At 33.4% G+C, this 26011-nt stretch overlaps 1 protein-coding gene across 2 annotated transcripts in view; it reads left to right on the top strand.

Annotated features, from left to right (window-relative positions):
- The window catches only part of TAFA5 (TAFA chemokine like family member 5), a 224837-nt gene extending 200859 nt beyond the window's left edge, over nt 1-23978 (top strand). Inside the window, exons 4-5 of one of the 2 annotated variants that reach the window (XM_053464613.1) lie at nt 6893-6993; nt 21424-23978. In XM_053464613.1, coding sequence (XP_053320588.1) covers nt 6893-6949 — 57 coding nt within the window. In that variant the 3' untranslated portion in view covers nt 6950-6993; nt 21424-23978. The remainder of the gene's footprint in view (nt 1-6892; nt 6994-21423) is intronic. The other variant, XM_053464614.1, reaches the window with a different exon arrangement.
- Nucleotides 23979-26011: the final 2033 nt, after the last annotated feature.

Genomic DNA, 26011 nt, shown 5'->3' with positions numbered 1-26011 from the left:
AGGATATTATAAATACAGATTACTGACAAAGTTACCACAGTTGTATTTTTAGTGCAAACCTAGGCATATTGGATTTATAAATGTGGTAGTATTTAGCTACTGATAAATGTTTATAATAAGTTATTGTAACTTGGAAAATCTCATGGTAGACTACCTTGAGCTCTCCCTCTTCTGGGGAGTTTTGTGAAGGGGTTGGGAAGGGGGGGCTAGCAGTATTTGGGGGTGGGGCTAGCCCCCAGACAGCTTTTAATAGGTGAGAACTGAGTGGGGAGCAGGCGGAAGTAACATGGACAGAGAGGGGTCATGGCCAAATGCCACTTAAGACCCAGGGAAACAGCACTTTATCCAGAGACTTCGGATAAAGCTCAGTAAGTTTCCCAGGTATCAAGTGCATTACTCTAAAAATAACATAATTGAAATCACATTATAGTAGTATAGTATAGTAGGTTGAAAAAAGACTTCGGTCCATTTAGTTCAACCTTTCACACATACCTAGTTCTAAAGCATGAAAAACCAACATATTCAAGAACCTGCTACAAATACTTGTGAACATCATTATTTACATTTTTTTGCCTATTCATGTTGTATAGAGTAAATATAGGATATGTTTTAGAATATTATTTTCAAAATAAATGGTAGACCCCCAAATACCAAATTAGTTTGTACACACATGCATGTTTTCCTTGCGGACCTTAAGGTTTAGAATGCCTAAGAATGAACATATTTTATGCAGATATCATCATACTAAAATATACTGCACACAAGAGAAAACAGCATGAGGAAAGGTAATCTCTCTTAGTCAATGTAGAAAAGCACTTTGCATCGATTTTTCCCAGTCTATGAGCAATTTGGAGAATGTCAGTTGGAGTTTGAATGTTGTTTCTTTTGAGACCCATATAAACAACAAAAATGCATTGAAACAGCTACACAGATTAACTCTCTGGAGTTTTTTTTTTTTGCCTACTTCCCATGTATGAGCTGTTTCGAGGCTTTTTCAGTGAAATATACAACAAATCAAATAAGAAAAATGAAAACAGTAAGTTTGCATCATACTGAATATATTCCTAAGAGAAAATGTCTCAAACAAAATGGTTTTTGAGATAAGTTGGGAAATGTTTTCCATATTCTGTCAGACTGATCAGTGACAAATGATTAGATTGCTTAGAGTTTTATTTTTTTGTCGGAACATTTTCTGGGCCCTGTGTGTAACGAGGGTGACAACAAAGGAAAAAAATCCAATGGCAACAAAAAAAAATGACTTTAATTCCAGCAGCTGCATTGGATAAAGCTGGAATTGAAAGCATTGCCAAAGGCTATTTACAGTGATTATAGCACATTAATCTCAATTTTCCTTTGCGGAGTATTTCATGAAACCATTTTAAATATATGCACATTAAATAATTGAAATAAATGGAGGATTTAAAAACCGTTCGTTTTGTTACTATCACCTTATTTGCCTGAAATGTTTATATATATATATATATAGATATCTATCTATATATATATATATATATATATATAGATAGATATCTATATATATATATATATATATATATAGATATATATCTATATATATATATATATATATATATATATATATATAGATAGATATATATATATATAGATAGATATATCTATCTATCTATCTATATATATATATCTATATATATATATATATATATAGATAGATATATATATCTATCTATATATATATATATATCTATATATATCTTAAGGAGGAAAGTTATATTTAAGTGGACTGAATCAGTTTAGATATTCAGGTGATTTATAACCATCCTTCGGTGGTTAAAAAAGGAACTGTAATAGTGACATATTTTTGCATAGCTAAATATGTTCATTTAAACCACCTATGGTGTTTGATTTTTGCATGTCAGTCATTGTAATTGTTTTAGAGATATTTATTTTAAAAGTTCACATTATTAAGTTCATCACTAATGCTAACACCTGACCTTAAGTGATAACATAAAATCTGGGAAGAGAGACAGGGATAACTCGCTGAAAACAGGACGTAGCCCGTTTCCAACAGGCCCATTTATACACTTTCATTTTAATACTGGTTCCTTGTGGGTTGTTCAAGCCCAACAAACAAGCACCTTTTATTTTTGTTTGCTGCTCCCAGGCTCAGTCTTGTCTCCTTTATGCTTAATCAGCTTCATAGGAGGCTCTTTCAAAGGTAATTGAAAACAATTATATTTTGTCTATTGTACTGAAAAAAAAAATACAAATATGGTTTAAAAGAGCAAACAGCTCAGATTTAGGCAACAAAATACCCTTGGTCATTAAATGCATAATTGTATTGCACTATTTATTTTTATAGAACTGTAAAAAAGGGGAAGAAAGTTACAAATTGGTTTTACTAAAATAAAAATGAGAACCTGAGTGGGCAATTAAGTAATGTTTGGACTCCAAATTAAAGTACCTCTATGCTGAGATGTTGAGTATATATTACAAAGTTTTTGGTACATTTCAGGGATTAAATTTAAAAACAGTAAATGCTTGAAATTCTTTGGATATTATTGTGACTTTATCTAGCGCTGCATGCTTTGGTTTTTAACATATGGGCTTGCATGCAGATTATTGATTGGCAGATTTTAATATTAATTTATCAGGATGCATCATTATAATCTAATGGAATTTAAGGGTTATTAATAGTATTTTTTATGTGCCTAAGGTTTATACAATACAATTGCGTATATCCATGAGTGAGATCACTTGGGTGAAATCCCATGTTAATTCTGAAATATAAAAATGGTGATCTAATTAGCTGACATCCTTACATGTCATAGATTAACCATTTGTGAAAAAAAAGCGTGTACATGTTATTATAATTTGGGATCTCTTTAATTAAAGGGTATCCATGGATTTATGTAAATTATGTGAATTATGACCTCTTTTCGACATAAAGATTGTTCTGTGTTTTAAGGTGTACCTATTTTAGGTAACCTATGACCTATGAAAATCTTACATTGTTAAAATTTAGATTACATTTAAATGATCAGTTGTAGGTGTTGCAAGTGAAAGAAAACACATCCCCCTTTACCTTTGGTGGCAGTGTAATAGTTTGTTGTCTGGATTATCAAAATAGCCAAGAACTTGCATAGAACGTACGACTTACATCCAAAAGGAGTAAAGTGTCTTTGCCGTGCATGCTAACTAGGCAGCCTAGATGCAGAGTGTATATATGCAGTCATAAGATATGCAGAATGTCATCTAGTAATTTGAAAATGGCTTACCACGGATCATTACACCTGGATCTAGTACTAGTCGCTACTCATTTAAATAGCAGCTGACACTTGATCAGAGCCAGTTTGCCATTTTGTATTTTCTCAATGATTGTCATATGTTGTTTAGCTGACAACATTCAAGTCAATCTTGACACACAGTACTATAGGATATATCAAAAAGAATCATGACTGCTGGTCATGTCAGAGTTTTACCTTCTATTCCGCCAAAATATAAAAAGAGTCACAAAAACTTCCAGGACCTGTAATTTTACAACTGTACTGGCCCAATAAAAGGAATCAACTTTGTCTAAAGATTTTCTATTGGGCACTATAAATAAAGCACAAAAACACCAAACTAAATTATATATTAATAACATTATAATACAATATAAAGCTTAAAATCAACTGCACACATGATTATAGAAATGTACTAATACACAACCAAGATGTATTGTTCCCTAATACCATGGTATACCTGTGTCAGTTTTAATCCAGATTTTATTGAGAAATGGCTTCATTAATGCTCATACAAAATATTGAATTAAAATGCATGCCAGATTGATTATAGACAGCAAAGAGTGTGTCAGCTTCCAAATGTAAAACTATTGTTAAAGCAAAAATGAACACTGCTTTTTTTTGCAAGCATTTTATCTAATTACAGGTTTTTACAAGAATAATTGTTTGCAGCAAAAATACTTCAGAGAAAAAATCTATATAACACAAAGCTGTTGTTTTCTTTGTTAAATATGGAAGACCCATAATAATAATTTGAATCAGGACCATTTTAAAGATAGGTTCAGGTCAACAAATGCAAGAATCAGCAAGCAGTACGGTATCTAAAAGGTTACCCAATTCAAGGGTTGTCAGCAGAAAAAAAGAGTCTGAAAGTCAGATTTCTTTAAGCAGAAAAAGTAGGCCATTAACTGGAAAAACATAAGCAAATGTGAATGTGCTTTTCCTTTGAAAACAACAATCTAACCCAGTACAGGATATTCAGTTTAAGGAGACATTTTAATGTCTCTGACAGCCCCTATGTAAATATATTTTTCCTATTCTTCAAAAAATGGGAAAAAAAATGTAACTGATGTAAAAGCTACCGTGGGCCAGCTTGTATAGTCCACAGCTTTTTGCCTGGTAAACTAAGAGAGGCCTTGTGCAAATGTATCAAAACACCAAAGAACTCCATCTCATGTGAGGAAAAGAGGATGATTTTCTCCCAATTGATCATGAAACCCAGGTAAAAAAAAAGTAGATTGATGTTCCACTGTTTGTGTGTGTTTAAAGTCGAAGCGCCCTGACAAATGAGTAAAATATCATCTAGATCGATGATTACCCTAACACCTCTACTCCTCAACCAGGTGGTCACTGGTTTCATGAGCATCATGAAGCACCAAGGGCCTAAGGACAGGCTAAAGGAGAGGCAGGTGAACTTCCATTTCTTGTTGTTCCACAAAAATTGCAGAAACAGTTGGCTGGAGGGCACCATGGGAATCGTCAATATTGCTGACACGGTCTCTGCCTTGGTTTGATCATGGAGAGCATGATCGACTCCTCTGGGGAAAAATGGTCCAGTGAATCTACAGAGTTGTTAGAAGCCTATGGATTCTGTGTAGGAGAATCTCGTGGGTGTCTTTCTGCCCTAGTCCGTATGACTGGAGAAGCGGCCTCTGTCTTTCCAGGCCTTGTGGAAAACCTTTTTTGCAGTCCCATTTATAGTGTTACATAGATGCATTGCTCTTTGAATCTAGGTCAGAATTTAGAGACACATGAGGAGGAACAAAAGGAATAAGACTTTAGCCTTTTTGGGGCTTAGACCTAGTATTTACTTCCCCATGGGTTGGGGGTCTTTTACGTGGTTTATTAATAAATTACCTATGTATAATACTCACCTACCAGATTAGGCCACTGGCTGATTATTGGTAAGATTGATCACTGATTAGTGACCTGAACAGTCATTAATCAGTGATCAAATAATTAATTAGGTTAAAATATTATAAAATTTCTAACCACTGCAAGATCACTTGGGATACATTTTGGGCACTAACATTGATTTGTGAATCTGATCAATAGTCACTAATGTCACTAATTAGTGATCAGATAGTAATCAGTTATGTTATAAAAATATAAAAATAATAAAATTTACTTTTTATAAATAATGTTTTTTTTTTTACATTATGACCTAGATGACCCATCTCTCTGACTCTCACAAAAGGGAGGGAGTGGGGTAATCTGTTGCTGAGTACAACTGACAGAAACCAAACTGGAAGCATTTTTTACTTCCAGGTCAGCGTTGTTGCAGATTTTTTTTTAATTATTATTTTTATTTATTTTTTACCTCTGTCAATGATGGTGTTGCATGGGAACCACAAGCCTGTGAAGACTGAAGATGTGCCACAATCGCTGTCATGGAGGGATCATGCAGTATAAACAAATTTGTACTCTTGAAAAAAGTATTTTTACAATATACCATGTGGGTGCAAGCAGCAGGACATCTGTTGGGCCTAACACACCTAGTGCAAGCAAAGTAGCTAGAGGATGAGGAAATGCACAAGGGGGATTCCGCAGTATCTTAACATGCATTTCCCACGTGTGTGTGGGTTAAGTACTACTCAAAATGATACCTATGTTTCTATAGTTTACTATGATCTAATGAAAATATTTTAATATTGCTGCTCCTATTTAGTTGAATAAACAGTGTATTGGAGTTGAAACTCGGCACATATCTTATTCTGTAAAAAACATTTTGGTGACTTTGTAATTGTTATCAGTGACATTAAATATGTCCTGATTACAATTTGACATTTCAAAAAAAAAGTTGCATGCTTTCCCTTATGTATATCTGTATGCTAATTAAGAAATTGAGATGATTAAAACTGTTAGTGTGTTTTTCTGTCTTTGAAGCTCATTACATAAAATTAATAATTTGTTAAGTAATTGTTAACTGGGGATTGTTGACCTTCCCGAAATTGTGACAATCCTTTATTCTTCCAGTAACGTTCAGTTGTGTTTATCCTATTTTGCCCTTTTGGCAACTATAATGATGGTGACCTCAGAACATTTTGACATCAAATCAATTGCAAATGACACCAATTATAATTTCTGTCTCACTCAGCACTCAAGGGTGACATCTTTTTTGGTAAAAGGTTGAAACAGAGAAGGTTCCATTCTGATTGTCTCAATATCATTTGGAATGACTCAATTTGATTGTGATTGTTAAATCACCTAAGTATTATACTAAAATAGGCTTTTGTTTATTTCTATATAATATAGACAGGAGACAGCTATATAAATGGAAACCAACATTTAGAATACCTTGTCCATCCCTCTGTAACACATTTCATTTAAATGTTGTTTTTTTTATTTATTTTTTTATAATTTGTTATTAAGATGTATTAGTAGTAGTTTACATTGTGTATCATAGAATATGCTTTTTGGGTACCTAATATTAACTAGCTCCCCAGTAAGTGTTAAAATGTAATTTGAATGTATTTGTATATATGAGCATACAGTAATATGCACAGTACCTAATGAGAATGACATTTATAATTATAATGTACTCCAAATGTGCTATTTATTGTATGAACAGTATCAATTCACTGTATTAAATTTTAAAAGTGTGAACTTAGATCTTTTGCTACCTTTTCCAGGCCATATCTACTGACCCAGTATTAGGACGGGATAGCAGCAATTTCATATCTCTTTGAGTTTACATTCAGTTGTGTGTTGTTCTGGCATTTCCTATTGGCAGGTACGTTACAGAGTACTGATCCATTTTATAATTTCTTCATGTGTGCTTGCTAAAGTAAAAAAGAAAGCCACACTTCCTGCTCCAAGTACTTTTATTATAATTTATATACACAGAATAATCCATTGCTCTCTGGCTTGCTACATTCCAAATATGCAAGTTGTAACACGAGTCAAAAAAAAAAAATATATATATATATATATATAGCAGTGAAGAGAACACAGAAAAGAGGTTGCTTTCATTTTGGTGCATGGGACTGTTGCTTTCATAAATATGTTTAATGGTAATATTGACTGACCAGGTTCAGGAACAATTTTAGAGAAACATGCTGTTTGTTATCGTTCAAAAATTAGATTTTTTTAAATTTCTCAACAGGGCATGTTGATTGAATAAAAGGTGCTACAAAAATCCTGGTATTAGTTACAATACCTAATGTAATTCTAGACTATTTCTTCCTCTAAGACTGTAAGATCCTTAGCAAATGAAATGTGCTTAAAATAAGATTATTGTGTGTAATGCTATTTGCAGCAGAATGGCAAAACAGAAGTAGCATTCTAATGAACTGCTCTGCGTGTATTATCTCTATCTATTCTACCAATGCTTTTAAAATGATTATTTTGGTTGCTGTCTCTCAAAAAAAAAAAAGAAAACAGAACAGAAAATGAAATGCTCATGTTTGCTTGTATTTACATATTTCTAGTTGAAATAGCAAAAACAAGTAACATGCACATACAGGTAGCTCTGTAGAAATTTACAAGCAGATTTCAGTGAAGAGGAACCACATAAATTGAAAAAGGAGAAGAATAGAATGTTCGTCAAAACCAGTTTTATTTATGCAACATCTATAAACCCATTTGTACTGATTATGAGATAAAATGTGTTTGTACCATTTAATTAAAAATATAAATACACTTATACAAACTGTATTGTCCACTGAAATATATTTTAAAAAAAACTAACCAGCTAAGATCATATGAGCCCATTCTACACTCATTCCACATGCTTCATTAACACTTTTAACAAATGAGTTGCTAGATATTGACCTGAGATCAAATGTGCATTTTCCCAGGTTTTCTGTAGAATTCTGTAGAATATTTAAAATGTATTCAATTATCGGTGAAAGCAACTAACGATTTACTTCTGGGTAGAGTATGGTCATTCAGCAGCACTAAGGATGCAGTGTGTAAGTGTTAAATGAAGCAGTAGGTGGAAGAGCAACATTAAACCTGGCTTGAACTCAATGGTCTTATTAGTGTATTATCCAATGTTGACAAGTTGCTTTCTCGACTAGTCATTATACCTTTTTATCAGCATATAATATGGCCAATGAGGTATACCAAGAAGTTTGTCTAAGGTAAGGGTCTTACCTAGGATACAAATATAAACAAAGTATTTTTTATTTCTGAAAACTATATAGCTGAAATAAATGGGACACTTGAAAGCTTTGACACTTTCACTTACTTTTACATGCACTAATGGCCATTTCAGTAGATCCAGCTTATCTGTTCTTCTTGCAAGCAAAAATCGGTTTATAGGTTTAATGTAGTCATAAAGTAGTATATTCCTAAAAAAAATAAACTTTTTCATAATATTCTAGTCTAATCTTCTAATAGGAGTCAAGTGTATCAAATCCTGAATATATATAAAAAAATCCCATGGCTAGGAAACTTTCTTTAAGAAAGTATTCATCATATATATAGATAATTTTGCTTATTCATCATAAACATCCATAAAAATGAAAATGAAGTTTTCTTTTGCTAAGCTTGGTTGAATTGTTGTGTTCATAATGCAGACTGCGTCTCTGTAATCTTGGCTGCAATCCTAGTGCATTGCATTCTTAGAAGCGAGTGAGGCATTAACCCTTAGGGACTGAGGGGTTGAATCACAACATTTATGCTTAATTATTGCTCTGCTTGGTTAAAGAGAATACCAAGACTAAGAATCCTTAGTCTTTATAATTTACTTTATTACTTTATTATTAGTGGTGTGTCAATTGGCAAGCAGCCCTATTAATTTAGTCATCACTATGCAAACCCTATTCATGTATGGACTGGCTAGTGAAAAAAAAACTTTGTAAGTTAATAAGCTATAGGGAAAACTGTACCTTATTTGTGTGACTAAGTATAACATAAGAAATAAATATTAATTTTAAAGGCTTCATGCGAGATAATTTTCACAATATCCCTCCTATACTAAGTCAAAGTGAATGTACAGATTTGCACTCTAACAATCGGAGTTTGTACAGCTTAAAACATTTCCATTAAATTTGACCACCATCATATGATGTTTCAGAACTGTCCTTAACACCTTCAGTCCCAGGAGTTTTTGGTACCTCAAAGCCCTGAACAATTTTGCCATTTTTGCGGTATGTCTGTTCAGCGAATATTCTCCTCTCCTGCGAATAATGTACCCATGTAAACTATATATTGTTTTTTCAGGATGAGATAGAGCTTTCTTTTGATACCATAGTTAGACAATTAGCTAAAAATTTAGGATGATACATTTAGTAAAATAGAATGAGTGACAACTTTTGTATACAAATCAAAAAGGCCCTCCAAATTTCATCTGAACTGAAGGCACAGGAAACGAAATTTGTTGTCCGGTGGACAAGTAATGGACCACGTAAATTTGCCTGAATCGTTTTTGGCTCATTGGCTCAAGTCTACTCTTCAGTGCAACCCATTCTACTGCCAATGTTTGTCTATGAAGTTGGCTTGCCTATGTGCCTGGTTTTATATTCCATGGGCATGGCTGAAACACCTACACTTAATAATTAGAAGGGACATCCACTTACTTGTGATCATATTGTGTATATGTGACATATTGATTAGTGATGCATAGTGTTGATGATTTCATCTAGAGCTCAGTCTTTCTAATACAATCCTCATGTACATCCCCAAACACTTTTTCAAAAAACTTTTTTGGTCAATTTCTAGATGACCTAGTCTAGACATTTCCATTATGGTAATGAGTCATTTAATCTTCTCATCCCTTCGTTCAGCTTTTAGGAGAAAAACATTTAATATTTCCAAGATCCAGCACTTAATGAAACAAAAAGCAGGTGGATCCGCAGTTTGTTTACTGTCATTTTCTAATCTATCTATCTAATCTATCTAGCATCAATTTCTCCACTGTGGTGATGGTGCATATACCTCATCTCTTACCCACAAATGTATCCACATGCCAGATTTGTTCTGTCTCTGGCCGTCAACTGTCTTCACAACCTTTGCTTAGTTATCATTCTCTTTATGTGAATTTCTATTACTTAAGGTTTGAGTCTTTACAGTAGACTACATGGGCCGAATGGTTTTTATCTGCAACCCAAGTCTATGTTTCTTTAATAGCGTATAACTGATTTGGTTTTACCAAAATTAAATTTCCTAATATTTGCTAAACTGTGAATAATGAAATGTTGTCTTTGCCACAATGAAATCTCTCAGTAGACTGAAGGCATATTTACTAAGTCCCAATGGAGGTCTTAAGTATTCTGAATTATTTAAAGATTCACATTTAATTAAAACACGTGTTTCATGCTATAAAAAATGCAAATGGGGAACATATTTTTTCGAAGTATCATTGTGTTACTCAGAGTCTCCCTGAAGGTTATGTATAATTTATTCTCTCCTTTTTTATTTAATAAAATAAATTTAAGTAGAGGTTGAGACATTTATATATTTTGGGTAATTATTACAAATTTGGTATTTTAAATTTATAGAGATAAAAAAACATAATATTTAATATCTAAATTGGCAATTAATACAGTAATTGCATTAATATATTCTGAAGTTGTCAAATAACATAGCAGGTCCTATTCAGGCACATTTTATTCAGTCATATTTCCCAACGGTCCTTTTTTGGTTGGCTTGTTTTCAAGCTTGGTGAGCTGAGGGCTGGTCTACCTACCAAGCTTCCAGGTGTGGCTCAGAAGCAGGGACCAACAAGAAAAGAAAAAAAGATTTAGCACACCCTGAAACCAAAAGTGTTGGAATAAATAAAAAAAATCCAATTCTTTAGGTTCCTATGGTGCACTGTTTATAATATGTAATGTCAAGACATTAATATATGGTTTCCTACAAACTATATGAATAACAATAAAAATATATTGCCCTAACACTACCCATATTGTGTTGTATCAGAATTATTGCACTTATGGGAGAAAATAAGTAAATGCCAAAATATTTTTCATTTACAACTAGATTTGCTAAAACACCAAAGCACCTTTCGGTGTCCCATGCTGCTCATAAACACACAATGCCCTATTAATGTACTTTCCAAGAACTGCACTCTTTAATCTGTAAGCAAAAAGTCTCTTACCAGTGCTCACTTTGTGCTTTTTTTCTCCTGAAGTAGCCAAGAGTGACAGGAAAGCACCCACATTGAAATTAACTACAGTGCTTTCTGTGCAAGGGGGTCTTCTTAGACCCCCCAGAACCCAAGCCGGTCTTGGAGCTGACTGGAGGCTAGTGTATCATGTGGGTGAAGGCAACAGGACATGTGTTTAATCAAACATATCTCCTGCAAGCCAAAGAGATAGGGGTCCCCGAAAGAAGCAAAAGCAAATGGCTGATTCTGCAGAATCCCTCCATGTATTTGCATTAACTTTTCCCTTTAGTTACAAACAGGTACCCCTAAAGATGTAAACACTTCTTTTTTACGAAGGGAGTTTGCAGTTTGAAAATATTTTTACCTTATCATAAATTTGTCCCGGTCCATTTAAGTTCATCATACAATATTTATATAATACATAATAATAATAAAATATTAAAAATAAAAGAGGAAATCACAGAACATGACTTAATATATGATAATTAAATATAACATTTGGAAATGACAGCCACATGCAATAATGAAAAACTAGAAAAGTGCTAAAATATGATCCAGCGGTGAGAATCATCCCTAGAAATCATTTCTTAAATTTGAAGCATCTGGCAGGAACATTTCTCCTGGCTCCTGAAAGTTATAACTAGGGGCATGTAGTGTAAAGGATCAAGGGGCCAGTGGCTTATTGACCTGAGTTTATTGCATAATTCATATTAATGACATAAACTGTTTCATATAATTGGAAGATGTATATCGTTCTTTCTTGCAATCTTCATTGCAACCAGCAGATGTCAGTTTTGTCTATCAACTGAAAATAATATTCTGAAAAAAAAGACATCAAAGCCGCTCACAAGCATAAGGTTGAAATAGTCCACAGAGGATTTGGATGTCCTTCTTCTATAGTATATCCTTCTTGTGACCGTTTTTCAAAGTAACATTTCAATTGATGCCAGACCAAATCACTCTTCTTCAGGAAATCTCATGTGGTTAAACATTAGAAAAACATTTCTTAAAAAAATGTCTGATTGGGTGTCAGGGATTGGTGTACAAGATGAAATGTTGCCATTAAAAAAATTAATATTTTCAGAGTTTAGCATAGAAATGTATGTCAGCCTATCATTTGGTGGCATATTTTATAGAGCCGAATCATTGTTTTATTTGTTATGCTAGGAGAACTGAAAAAAATCTCTTGATTTTAATACTTTCACTTTAGTAGAACATACTTGTATCTATGCTTAGAAACCATTGATGATTTTAATGGCATACAAAAAATTGATCAAGTCAATCTAAAGATGGAAATCATGCACATATAATGGATGCTAAGAGCCAAACTAAAGTGTGCTTAAGCACTGTGAAGATCATATGTGCTTTTCACAGACAAATAATAATACAAATCCAGCAGTCATTATTGATGCACTTTTACTGATCCTTTAAAAAGTTCCGGATGAAATGTTTTCTGCACACTATTCAAACTCACAAGCGGATTACGTTAATGATGTAGTGCAAAAGAACTTAGTTTATCATGCTGGCAACACTAAAATTAGCTTGTGATGGGTATGTCTTGGCTGCAAGCCAGTAGCTGGAGATGTATGTTTTATGCGTCATAAAAAAATGCTACTTGTCCACACATTGCCCAAGGTTCATGCTATTGTGTTTTGTGGTACGGTATCCTTCCACATAATCTTGTCTGTGATATACCTATTTTTGTTAGTATTAAGTAAGTATTATTATTATTTATTGTTTTATATAGCGCCATCAAATTCCGTAGCGCTGTACAATGGGTGGACAGGACATAACAAGTAGTATGTTACATAACAAATTGACTTACAGAGGAAACAGGTGAGGAGGGACTTGATCAAACGAGCTTACAATCTAGAGGGTAAAATAATAAAAGTAAAAAGTATGAAAAATATTAGTATCAAGGTCATTCATAAACTGTCCATGTTCACTAATGCTAACTTGTATTCTAGTAATATAGTTGTGCTGCTTTGGAGAGGTTTATTTTGTATTTAAAAAAAAATAAACATTATAAGCCTTAACTGAGGGTAGGGGGTTAAGCTGAATAGGAAAACTGTTTGGTAAACATAGTGCCTTGAGGACATTTGTCCTTATCACAGAATCTCTATAAAATTTGGCATCTTTCAACACAAATGTCAGTTTCTGATCAGGGAATCCGTAGAGTGGAACAGTATTATTAATGTAGGTCAGAGCTGAGGAGCACTGTCAGAGCTGTGAAAAATAGCTTAAGCCATACGAGCAATAAATGTTTTTTACTGTAATAACATTAAATTATACTAAATGTATTCTTATTTAAAATGTAGATGTATAAATCCATGTATAAGTTATATCTGTAAGAAAAGCAAAGATGCCACGTTGTATATGAAATATACTTTTCCTTAATTACCGTATTAGAATATTTATATTTATCTGTCTCAATTTAGAATGAACTCTTGGCAATGCATACTTTTTATTAATGATACATCTAGTGGTTATATATTCAAAACACTGAAAAATTGAAAATACATTGAAAACACCATTCCTAGTAAGCTTCTTCTGCAAAGCGTGAGTTGGACGGTGGGCACTGTCTCTTAAACAGCATAACGTTAACATAAGGATAGGGGTTACAGAGAGTGCTTTTGCAATCAAGCTCTGAGTGCCGGGGGTCTCAGTTCTACTGCATTTCTTTCCAATCCTAATTAATTTACAGAAGGCCTTCCTGTGGCACAACTATCTTATCTACTTCCATATGTGCTCCTTGTGATGCTTGGGATTCAGAAAGCACCAATTTAAGATATTTGAATCATGGCATGGAAGAAGAAAAAGGAAACCTGTCTTGGTGGATGCGTGGGTCTTCCTGCTCTCCACTAGGCATTAGGGAACTGATATGTCCTGGACCCTACTCCTCTGTTCTCTTAGAACTAGCTGCACCACTCTCCCACATTGTTACTTTGCCGCTCATAGAATACCTAAATCTTTCCCAAGACCCCAACTTCATTTCAACACTTTTCGAGCTGACTTTGTGTTATAATAATGCTGTGTAAAATGTTAACGATACCTTACCATCTGTCAGTATTAACCAACAGGCTGTGTTCAAGAGGAAGATGTCAGAGTTTTTTTAATTTCATATAATGCAAATATTTTACCATTCAAAATTAGGATAAGCAATGATCCAGAACTTAAAACCTGAAATAAAATAATTGTAGACAACTCTTAATAATGTTCTAAAGTATGCATTCAAATCTAACTGGGGTAAATATAATTTTAGGTATGACATATTTTATACTATTAAATGTTTGATGGTTATTGTAATACCCTAACAGGAATATCTTAAACATCCACAATCTTTGAAGTCTATAAGATTGACACAAGTTTATTAAATTGACTGTTTATTCTGAAATGCATTCTGGCAAAATACCATATTTAAATAGAATTTTCATAAAGGTTTCCAATTACCTTGTCTGCTGACAGTTTATAATGCTGCTTGGCTCTGTCATATCAAACCAATATAAAGGACTTCAACTCATAATATATTCACCCCTTTGACATAAAAATCAATTTTCAAGTCCCCTCCTGCCAGCAGTCTAAATTCCTTTTCTTGACAGAAAGGGGAAAAAAAACACATTATAATGCCTATGTAAATATACTGTACATATTTAATCTCTTATAACAATGGAATTTGTGGTTTAATTGAGTCAATTTTTTTGTGTGTTTTCTAAGCATATTGGTTATAAAAAATATTCTAGAAAGTATTATTATTTTTTTAGCACTATCATATTCCACAGTGCTTTACAATGAGCAAAATGTTCATAACAAGAAATGAAGTCACATAACAAAAATATGAGGATAGCTCTGCTCAAACAAGCTTACACTCTAGAAAAATAATATTGATTAATAACACTGAGCTTAGTCTAAAGAAAGTTACATTAAAAGAAAAGTAAATTATATTATTAGGCATATTGTACATAAAGACAAAAGCTAAAGAGTGACGAGGTGAGAAATTGAAGAAGGGAGGCTTTATAAATTGTTTTAAGCACTTCAGTCCCAAGGTTTCTGGTACCTCACTTCCCAGAGCTATTTTTACCAAATAGGAGTTTAATTAAGATTCCCCAAATAGGAGTTTAATTAAGATTCCAGGCTGCCAAAATAGAGATGTCTCTGGTGCTGCAAGAAAGTCAGCACATACCTAACGTACGTCTAAGCAAAGTTTTGAGGACATGCATGTATGTCCATAGGGATGGAAGGGGTTAAAGGCCTAAAGTACGGCAGGGCATTTGGTAGGTATAAGGGTGCAAGACAGGTATCAGGGAGACTAGCGAGCAATGAGCTGTAGTAGCCAAGACTGGAAATAATGGGTGCTTGAACAAATGTTTTAGATGTATCTTGTGTTCAGAAGGGGCAAATGCAGGCAATGTTTTATGTGGCAGCATTTGGACAATAGTGATGCTAATGCAGCAAACTTTCGAGGTGAGGATCAGGGAGGAAAGAGGAACGGTAAGGAAGTTTGTTTATAAGAGCTTGTATGAATTGAGCACAAGTTCAGTAAGAAACAGAGGTGAGGCAATTTGTGACATTGCTAAGGAGAGACCTTAAGGGAAGAAAATATATGAGTGTCAGCATATAGGTGGTACTGTAACACAAAGGGCAATTCAATAATTCAAATAGGGGAGTTTAAAGGGAGAACTGAAAGGATGCTAGAACTGGGGCTTGGGGTATGCCACCCGAGAGAAGAAGTGGATAAGAATAGTTTTAGTGTGTCAAGAGTAGAATCCTGATGGAAGAAGGTCAACCAGGACTAAAAAGGTATTCATATATGTATATCCAAGCAGTTTAAGAAGCTGAAACCAGTAGTTTGATAGAAATTGTGCCATGTTTGAAGGAGGTTGAGAAACATCATGTGAAGAGGGAGAGATAAAATATTTTAATAAGGGTTGGTACAAGAACGGACAAGATTGACTAAGTAACATGAGAGTGGTTAGGTTCAGTGTAACAGATACTTGAGCAAAACTAAGGAAGAGATGAAACCTTTTCAGTGAGTGGAGAAAAAAGTCAACATCATTAGTTTAATGAAAATTCAAGAACTTCTTCTTGTAAATGCCATGATATATACGTAAACCCTGTATGTTTTTTTTTATACAAAATGGAAATGCATGTCTAAATATTCTTTTATCTTGATAATATAAATCGAATCCAATATGAGTGTAATTGTATGTAACAAAAGTAGAAATGCAGGTCTTTCCTGCATTGGGCTTTGGTATAAATGAAAGCAAGAGCAGAGGACTAGGAAGAAAATTGTCCAGGAGTTGGTAGACTGTTAAAAAGTCAGGTGTTTGTACAGTAACAGTTTCTTTGATAACCTTATTAAAAAAAAATATTTAAAAAATATATTACAATAATATTAAACATATTACACATAGGAGTTAGATTAATTAACCACTTTAAAAGCCAAGTTTCAGGAGCATGATGAGGTACAATATGGACAATTGATGTATTAGAAGGAAGCAGGTTTATTCAGTATTTGGCTATTGTGCAGCGTGACCCCAGGCTTGACATTATACGCCCAAAACAAGCCAGATGTACTAGAAACAGGAGGAAAGTTGGAGGGAAGGATCATATTCCAAATAACAGAGAGAGTTGGATTTAGAGCTGGCCCAGTTCCCCTTCATACATCTATCTTTACAAGCTGGAACCAAGCCTGGTGTTGTGCTGAAGCCTGTGTTGGCTCATCCAGCTATAGTCACTAAATGACTCACCTGAAAGTATTACATTCAAAATTAACAATGGGTGAACAGATTGTATTAAATTCCCCAAGGAGATTGACTATGCTTATGATGCAACCAGGCATGGCAGCCCCATCTGTGTTGTATATACAATCATACTGTATAAACCTTATCATTTTCTTATTCCCATAGTCATATAAACAACACATCCAAACAGGGTGAAACTTTTGATGTTTAAGAAGACACTGGGTTGTCTAGGAGTTTCTAGTCATATCAATTGCTACACAACTTACCCCTGATACGATCAGACTTAAAGCCCTAAAATAGATGTGTAAAAGTATCTATTGTAACGCTGGACAACTCCACTATACATCTCTTCAATCTTGCTTGTGATATTGAAAGGTGACTGAATATAATTTTTTTAAAGCCTTCTGTGCCTTAGTAAATACACAATAATACCCAAACACAAACAATTGTGATGCCTCAAACAAAGTTAATACTCACTATTTATGTTAGTATTTAAAGTGTTTGGTGTTTAATGTTCATTATGGCAATATATCCTGCCAAGCAGGGACACGTGACACCATGGTAACATTATGCTAATTTGTCAAAGAACAATGCCCAGGAAAATAGTTATGTCAAGGTGATATGATTTAGAGGTATCTTGCCAGTTCATTTGGAAACATCACTCTGATTTAATCTGCCCCAACTAAAAGCATTTCAGGGGGTTTGTAATCAACCACAGTCAACCTGTTTGGAAGAATCCCCTTTTCACACATAGACCGATTAAGATGATAACCAATCTTTGTGCCAAAACTTATATTTCTATTCCTTGCTTAATTGCCATTAAGGCTGGTCTAGTATAACAGTATTGGGTTGCTTAATAGAGGCAATTTGAAATGTCAGAGAATTTATTGTACTTTATAAGTTCCCATGTGAGGGTAAGACATTTTCAAAATGTCCTTCGTTGGCAATATACACTTTTTCAGCAATGTGTCTTGAGGGCCATCATATAGATTACAGTTTGTGTTAGTTGTATTTTGTTACTCTGTGGTCTTGTCTGATGATGGAATTTGAAGGCAATACATGCAATATACTAATGAGAGATTATATACAAGACTATGCAAGAGACCATGGCAATGTACATGACCTATGGATGGATATAAGTTTACCTTTATCATTTAAGTTATTGCTAAATGACCTATTTGATTTACATTAGAGTATGTTAAATATGCAGCTGAGTGCCATTTTTCTTTTTCTGGTTGTACTTTTATATATGTAGATTGTCAATCACTTTGCATTGCCATACTTTTTTTCCCCAAGAGATTGTGACAAGCAGTTTTGAAGCGTCAACTACACATGTGCAACTGGGGCAAAGAAGATTCGGACAAATTCTCTGGTTTGTTTTTGGCCTATTCTTTTCGGACAACAAATTCTGTTCCTGTCTGTCTGTTTCGAGTGAAAATTGAGAGGCATTTTAGATTTGGAAATTATATGAATTTTAATGGAATTTGCCAATTTCGTCAATTCGTACAAATTTCCAAAAGAACAAGCAGAGAGCTCCAAATTGTCACTGTCTTTTTCCACTCACACTTATTCACACTCTCTCAAATTCTCACTCTCTCATGCTCTTACACTCTCATTCACACTCTCACGCTCTTTATCAATGTCTCCTCCAACCACTTCCATGTTCTGCAGATCCACTTGAAAAACAACTAAATTTGCTTCTAAGTGTAAAATGCCTTGTGAATTTTGTCTGAACTGAAAGGGCAGGAAACAAAATTGACCCCCCAAAACAGACCAAAAATGAAATAGTCCATTTTCACAAATCTCTATGGTCCAAGGTCTCAACTTAAAGGTTTTGCAAAGATTCACACAAGCTCAATGTTCACACTGAGTGAAAGTAAAACATATTTAAGGGTTTTTAAGATATTACACCATTGGTTGCAAAGGGACAAATTTTGACATCCATCATGAATCACTGGCTGCTGAAAATGCAATGCAGACAGTCTAATTGCAGAACTTTATACTTCACACTACTACATGTAAAATGCCTAGGACAACAAAATGTGTGATTCACAGACATCTTCATTGAAACTAAGACCAGTAAACTTAAAGTAAATGTTTAACAATATCACACTTTTGTCCACTTTGTTTCTGTGGAGTTGTGGATGCATTTTTTGTTATTTTTGCAAAGATTCAGCAGTTTGCAAGTTTATCAATTTATTCAGAGAGTTGATACAGCTGCACAACAGATATGCTGGGAAGGCAGACAATATTTGTTATCTTGCGTGCGCCATTTATCATCTAGTGAATAAAATATGATAATGCTTTTTTCACCCTTACTCTTATACATGCCATTAAGATTAATATTTACTACTTATAAATACTAGTATTTTTCTAAAATATAGTTTTACTCCCAGAACTATTTTACTTTTAGTAACTATATATATATATATATATATATATATATATATATATATATATACATATATACTTACTGCAGAAATATAAAAGCAGAAACATGATGGAGGTGATTTATGGCATAAGTAGCAGCTTTGTTTCACTTCTTATTTAGTGTTAGATAAGAGGTATAAACATAAAAATCAGGGTTATCCGGGGCAGCAATCAGGTCATATTGCTAGCATTGTGCTACTTGATCTATTGTGAAATCAGGTGGCCAACATGGAGGAAAAAACATGGGGATGTACAGTTTATCTTAAACTAAGTGTCTTGCCCTCAAAAATGGTTTCCCTAAGTGTTAGCTGTTTATAACATTGTCACCTAAATATAATTGTAAAAACCTGTGAAAATTGACCCTAATTCACAGGAAGGAAATAAATCCCAACTCTCAAGACTTAAAGGGTTAAGGGCCAAACTTGGATAATTTCTGTTATTACATAACTAATGTAGACAGGGTAATATTTTACAACAAATTACAGCGCATTTAATAAATACATCATTCTATAGTTGTGTATTTTTTAATAGCCAACATCTGCCTTATATATTTCATCTAGAAAATGTGATTATTTCCAGTGTATGTCATTCCACCTATTACATTATTTTTAACCACATGGGTTGAATAAATTATTCTCAAAAATCAGGCTTAATCTTTTAAAGTGCCCTGTGTGATCTTGGAGGCTTGTGAACAATACCTAAGCACAATGCTTTTCTCTGTTCCAACAAATGTAATCTCTTTCAATGTCATTGTCAGTCTAGTCTTTCACTAGCATTTTCTTGCAGTCATAAAAGCTGTCACTCAATGTCCTTATTTATATTGCGTCTTACTGACACTTTGTTATTTTACATCTATGTGCCACTTTCTCCCTATATGAGATTTTGAAGCCATCTCAGCATTGGTTGTCACAGTTTCTAGGGACGCTGTACTCAAAATATATATAAAGGTATTTTAATATATATTAAAAATATGGTAATACATGACATTTGTAATGAGAGAGAAGTTCCAAATGTTTTGTTGCTTCCACCTGAGATGTTTGTGAATCATATGCAGATATAGTTTTATTACCTGCTTATATTCATGGTATGTGTTACTGTTTAATATTTTAATGGTTGTATGCACAATAACCAAATCTTTATCTTACTTTGTTGTGATAAGCAACAGAATGAAGGCATCTACCACGATTACCAAATCGAACTTTTATAATTCTTTATGCTAAACTGTACTATACTGTGTATGTCATGGCCCGGTATGATTTGATTAAGCAATTAGTATGTATTAAAAACCAACCATCTCTGCATATCGTTGAACACTAAGGTAAAACAATCACTGGAAACATTGCTCAACTTATATATGTGAATGATCTTTATTTAATGAAATCATTTATTTATTTTAATTGATATTATGAACAGTGTGTTTTAGCAATCTGTATATTCACAAAGAACTGTGTATAGTGTGTTTAGCGTTTTCATTCACACAGTTGTGTGTTATAATAATGGTAAACAAATTGATTTTTATCATATAACTACAATGTGTATATATACAAAATCTCTATAATAAAGACAATAGCGATACATTATCATACAAATGATCACACAATATCATTTATAGTAGTCAATGACCTCAACTGACATCATCAAGTGACACGTATTTGCACCAATGCATCCTACCAACACACTACAGAGTCTGATGGTATCTAAAAGCAACATCGTTTAAGTGATTCAATGGTACTATTTAATTATTTTAAACATTGACTACACCTTATCTGCATGCTATTTTGTCAGCATATTTTTTTTTGCAATCAGAATTGGTATTGTTTAGTTCATTATAGGTTCCTCTGAGATGTGAACATACTTACAAAAGGTTACATTTAACAGGAAACAATAGAGACTTGAAGGTAAAATATTGACTTACAGTGTGTGTTTTATTGATCTACAGGTCTCCTGACAAATGCAACAACAGAGCCTTGCCGAAGCAGTTCAAGCTTGTGAGAGCTACGTACTTTAGACAATTCACTGCTGTGGGTCATCATCCTTAATGTCACCTACTTTGTCTGTTTCCCCATAGCATAGATTCTCTACATTATGAGGTAAACTTTGTCCTTCCACACAAGGATGGCTGAATAGCAGAATATTGTATGTTAAAATGAGATATGCCTGGGCATTAGCAATACAGTTCATGGATAACATTTCATCTAAAATACAATGTTCACTACTGCTGGACTTGATGTTATCAACATATGTGAATCTGAATATTCCATAACTACAAAGAGTAATCCCCAATCAGCCTTAGAGTGAAGACTGTTTTGTCTACAAGAGGACTACGGAGCAAAAGAGACTGAATTTTTGTTTCCCGGACTGTCTGAATTGTGTTTATTTTCTTATGTTGGATATAAACAAAATAGACCAAAGAGAAAATCTATGTTAAAACGAACAAAGACCTAATATCGTAAAACATAATGGGGTTCAGTCGTTAACGTGAATGCTTACTCGTCAACAAAGAACATGTTTTCAGGAGACACAAAACTGGAGTTTCACTTTCCAGTGGACACCTTAATGGACAACTGTAGCAAGGCGGACAGAGAAAGTAGCTCTTCAAAAATACATATACGAAACCTAATGGAGCGTGGAGAAAAAGAACAGTCTATGATTAAAAAAAAGAAAAAGAAAAAAAGGACAACAAGGAAACTGTCTTAAAGATATCCTTACTCTGTATTTAGAATGACATTCCCATACTAAAACACATTTTCAGTTTTAACCAGTAAAATAGGCCTCTTCTACAATTCCATTTTGATAGCTGAAATTGGAGAAACTGATATTTGCAAAAGAGCATGTTCGGTCGTCTGTGACCTCATTCAATACACCATTTAGCACCGGAAAGCAAATTAAAGGAAAAAAAGTAACACATTGTTTGAAAGAGATCATTAAATGTATTTTGAAAAGCCTAAAATTATATATTTAACAGTTTTTATATGTTGTATATTTGTAGAAAATCCTATTTAACAATTAACGTGGTAAATCTGCAACCCAAAATGTCAGGGTTCTATTGTGTTTATTACTTCAGTTGTCTTTTAAGACACCAGTGTAGTTTGCTTTCTTCCATTGGGATGTTTTGGATGTAAAGCATGAACAGAGAGAACTGTGCAGAAGACAAAGAATAATGTTTATATAATATAAATGCATTCAATCATTGCACTGTTGGAAGGCAGTTTCTTTGTCTTTGAGTACTGGTATAATGATAAGCATTTCAACGTTGCTTTTTTCACATTAAATTGCTTTCAGCCCTTCTTACGAATGCACATATCTATAGAAATACGTATGGCTGGTACAAATGGTCCGATAGTTTGTTTTAAGACGGTGTATATGAATTATGATTACCTGGAGCAGTTAGAGTGGGCAGGTGGAGATCCGGTATGAGACTGGACTACTGGTACCTTAAATAGATATCACCTATAATTTGTACAAAATTTACCTCATCTTTAGATATCTATTTTTTTATTCTTCAGTTTCGTGAAGCAGGCAATTACATTTCATGGGATTGTGTGGAATTTAAGATACATAGTTTAAAAACATAAGCCTTTGTTGAACCATTCAAAAATACCGGTGAGGTACAAATTGGTGTACTGTCTTCCTGAAAGGTTTGATTTATGTTATTTTTAAACAGATCACTTAATGTTGTCAATGAGAATCATTACATGCAATGCTTTCATTTTTACCTTTATTTTTTTTAGAACATGTTTACTAAACTACATGTGATATTAAACCACAGACTAGGAACACAGGAAACAGTAAAAAAAAAAAAGAATACACAAAGTCACAATAGAGTTATATCTTTTCATATAAGTGTTGAATATCCTTAAATGGGTTGTAGGTAGAACATTTTATTCTTTAGGGCTGCTGTTATAATTGTTTAAGTTATCACAACATTAAATATATTTTTTTTCATAATTTCATTTACTTTTTGTTCACCTGCGTATGGCCTATGTGGCTTTTATGTTTAGAGCAAATGTTTTTTGACAGACACCATTTCAAATGATCGTTTTTAATAGGTAATATGACATGCAATAAATGGTAGTAAAAATACATCTGGCTGTGGATATCATCTGCCTAACATTGGTTTGGTTCATTGTTTTAACCCCTTCACCTCTATGAGTTAGACAATGATGTTCATTTGTTACTTTTACTGTGGATTTGCGATGTAAAAAATACTTCCCTAAAAAAAAAAAACCTTAATTTTGATGCCATCCAATAGTTTTTTTTATCTTGCAAAAGTTGGCAATGCTTTCTGTATGTGCTTTGTTGGATGGTAATCTAAATCTTCAATGTAGAAGACTCAACTCAGGGATGAAGGGGTTAATTTACCTAAAAGTGAGTGGATTAGTTCTATTCTTTGCACTCCAAGCGGTTAAAGGTGTTACAATTTTTATTGCTTTACAGTATTCTCTGTTGTGTTGGTATAGCTAAATTATAAAAATAAAGACAAGTCATTTTTTATTGAGCTTTCTGTTCACTACAACAAGATCACTAATGGAATTCATGTATAAATAAAAGGGTTGTTGTTTAAATGGAAAACTACCCCTTAACTAGAGCCTATTTGATATAAACATTTATTGAAGTTGCCTAAACTTATATGAGACTATGTATATTTGTTTTATTTTTGCAGACGTTGTAACAAATTACTTATTTTTATATTACCTGTTATAATCTCCACCGCCCTATTTGCAAGACTGGTGAAGTGATTTTGCAATTGTAGCCACTATAGTATGACATTAAAAGGATTTGCTAATTGTAAACAGTGGTAAAAAAACCAACAACAACAATACAGGTCGACTAGACATTGCATGGACCAGCACGAGCTGAGGCAGGACCAAGTCTGCCTTTGGGTACGGCTAATAAGGGTATGAAAGACCATGACACAACATAAGTAAAAGCCTTACAGATCAAGTACCAAAGTCATAAATAAGGGTGGGAGTTTGATTGTAAAGTAGTATAGGTTTTACTAATATTAAATCATGGTGGGACATGGTGGTAACTTAATTAGGTGTCAATGACTTCACTGACTTGAACATTTGATATACACAAAATACTTCCAGTGTGACATTGCTTTATTATTATTATTATTATTATTATTATTATTATTATTATTATTATTATTATTATTATTATCTTTTATTTATATAGCACCAACAGTTTACGCAGCGCTTAATAGAATGCATAAATTCAAGGGATATGATAAGACAAGAATTGACAGACTTAGACAAATCGATACATTAGGTGGAGAGAGCCCTGCTCGCGAGCTTACAATCTTGAGCATTTATCCATAATTTAAATATAGTTAGCTAAGAGAAAGAAAGAAAAAAAATAGTATGTGTCATATATAGTCATATCATGTAAAACATAACACAGAAATTTCCCATTTTCAAAAAAGCACAATAGTAGGATATATTCTTAAATCAGTTTTAAAACAAAAAGTAATGCCATTTTTGGCATATTTGGAGATCCAAAAAACGTTTTTCCTTGTATACTGACAACAATCCAACTGCCCATGCCAGTGAGACATGCCTCATATAAGTATTAGATGTTGAACAGCGTCTACTAAATAGTAGCAGCTTTGCACCTTATCATCTAATGTAGCTTGTTGGGCTGGTAACAGAAAAAACAAGACGTTTTTATGGTGAAATACAAAAACATTCACAAATGTTTCCATTTTGTTTGGAAAAATATGGTAATCTATGCATATGACTCATTATCACTGAACCTGAAGAGCATACTTGTGTAAAAAAAACACATTTCCTATCAGATAAGTTAAATATGTAATACTTGTATTATTATATTACCATATAACTGTATATAGGACATTTATTGCTTCATACATTAATGTAAAATTACTTTGCTTAAACTGTGTGATGCATTTCATGTAATAGTCTGTAACATCTTGGTATAGTGCTTCCAAAATTCACAGGATTGCTCCTTCAAATATTTTGTGGCTGATTTATTGTATACTTTTTATACTGCTTAACCTTCACAATTGATAAATAGTGATATGAATATTTTCATGGGACAGCCATGAAATATTAAAAAAATAATATATATATACTCACTGTTCACATAATAAGATATGTATATGGTATATGAAGGTATTCCATACATTATGAAGATTAGTAAAACTACAAGTACTCTAAAAGTAACACAAGTAAATGCTCTCACTGGTACTGTTTATCACTGGCACATCAATGGCATGTAGTAACTGGGAATATAATCCTCTGATGCAACAGAAACTGGACCAACACCATATTTTATGAGTGAATGGCAGCAAAAAAGGACACAGGACACTTACAGGTTCTGGCAGTTTTTATTTTAGCTGTAGTAAAGATATAATGTATTTGCTTAAGTCTAAGCTTAGGCAAATTGTCAAAGAACACCGTGATAGCACTATTTCAAGAGTAACACTAGTATTATTAATGTTGGCTAGACTTCCAGATTCCAGGTAACCTCAGATGCTTTACAACAAAGGACAGAGCCACCTT

The sequence above is a fragment of the Spea bombifrons genome, chromosome 4, assembly GCF_027358695.1.
Source record: "Spea bombifrons isolate aSpeBom1 chromosome 4, aSpeBom1.2.pri, whole genome shotgun sequence".
NCBI classification, from domain to species: Eukaryota; Metazoa; Chordata; class Amphibia; order Anura; family Pelobatidae; genus Spea; species Spea bombifrons.
The sequence above is the reverse complement of the archived record's forward strand: the minus strand, read 5'-3'. Positions and strand labels throughout refer to the sequence as shown.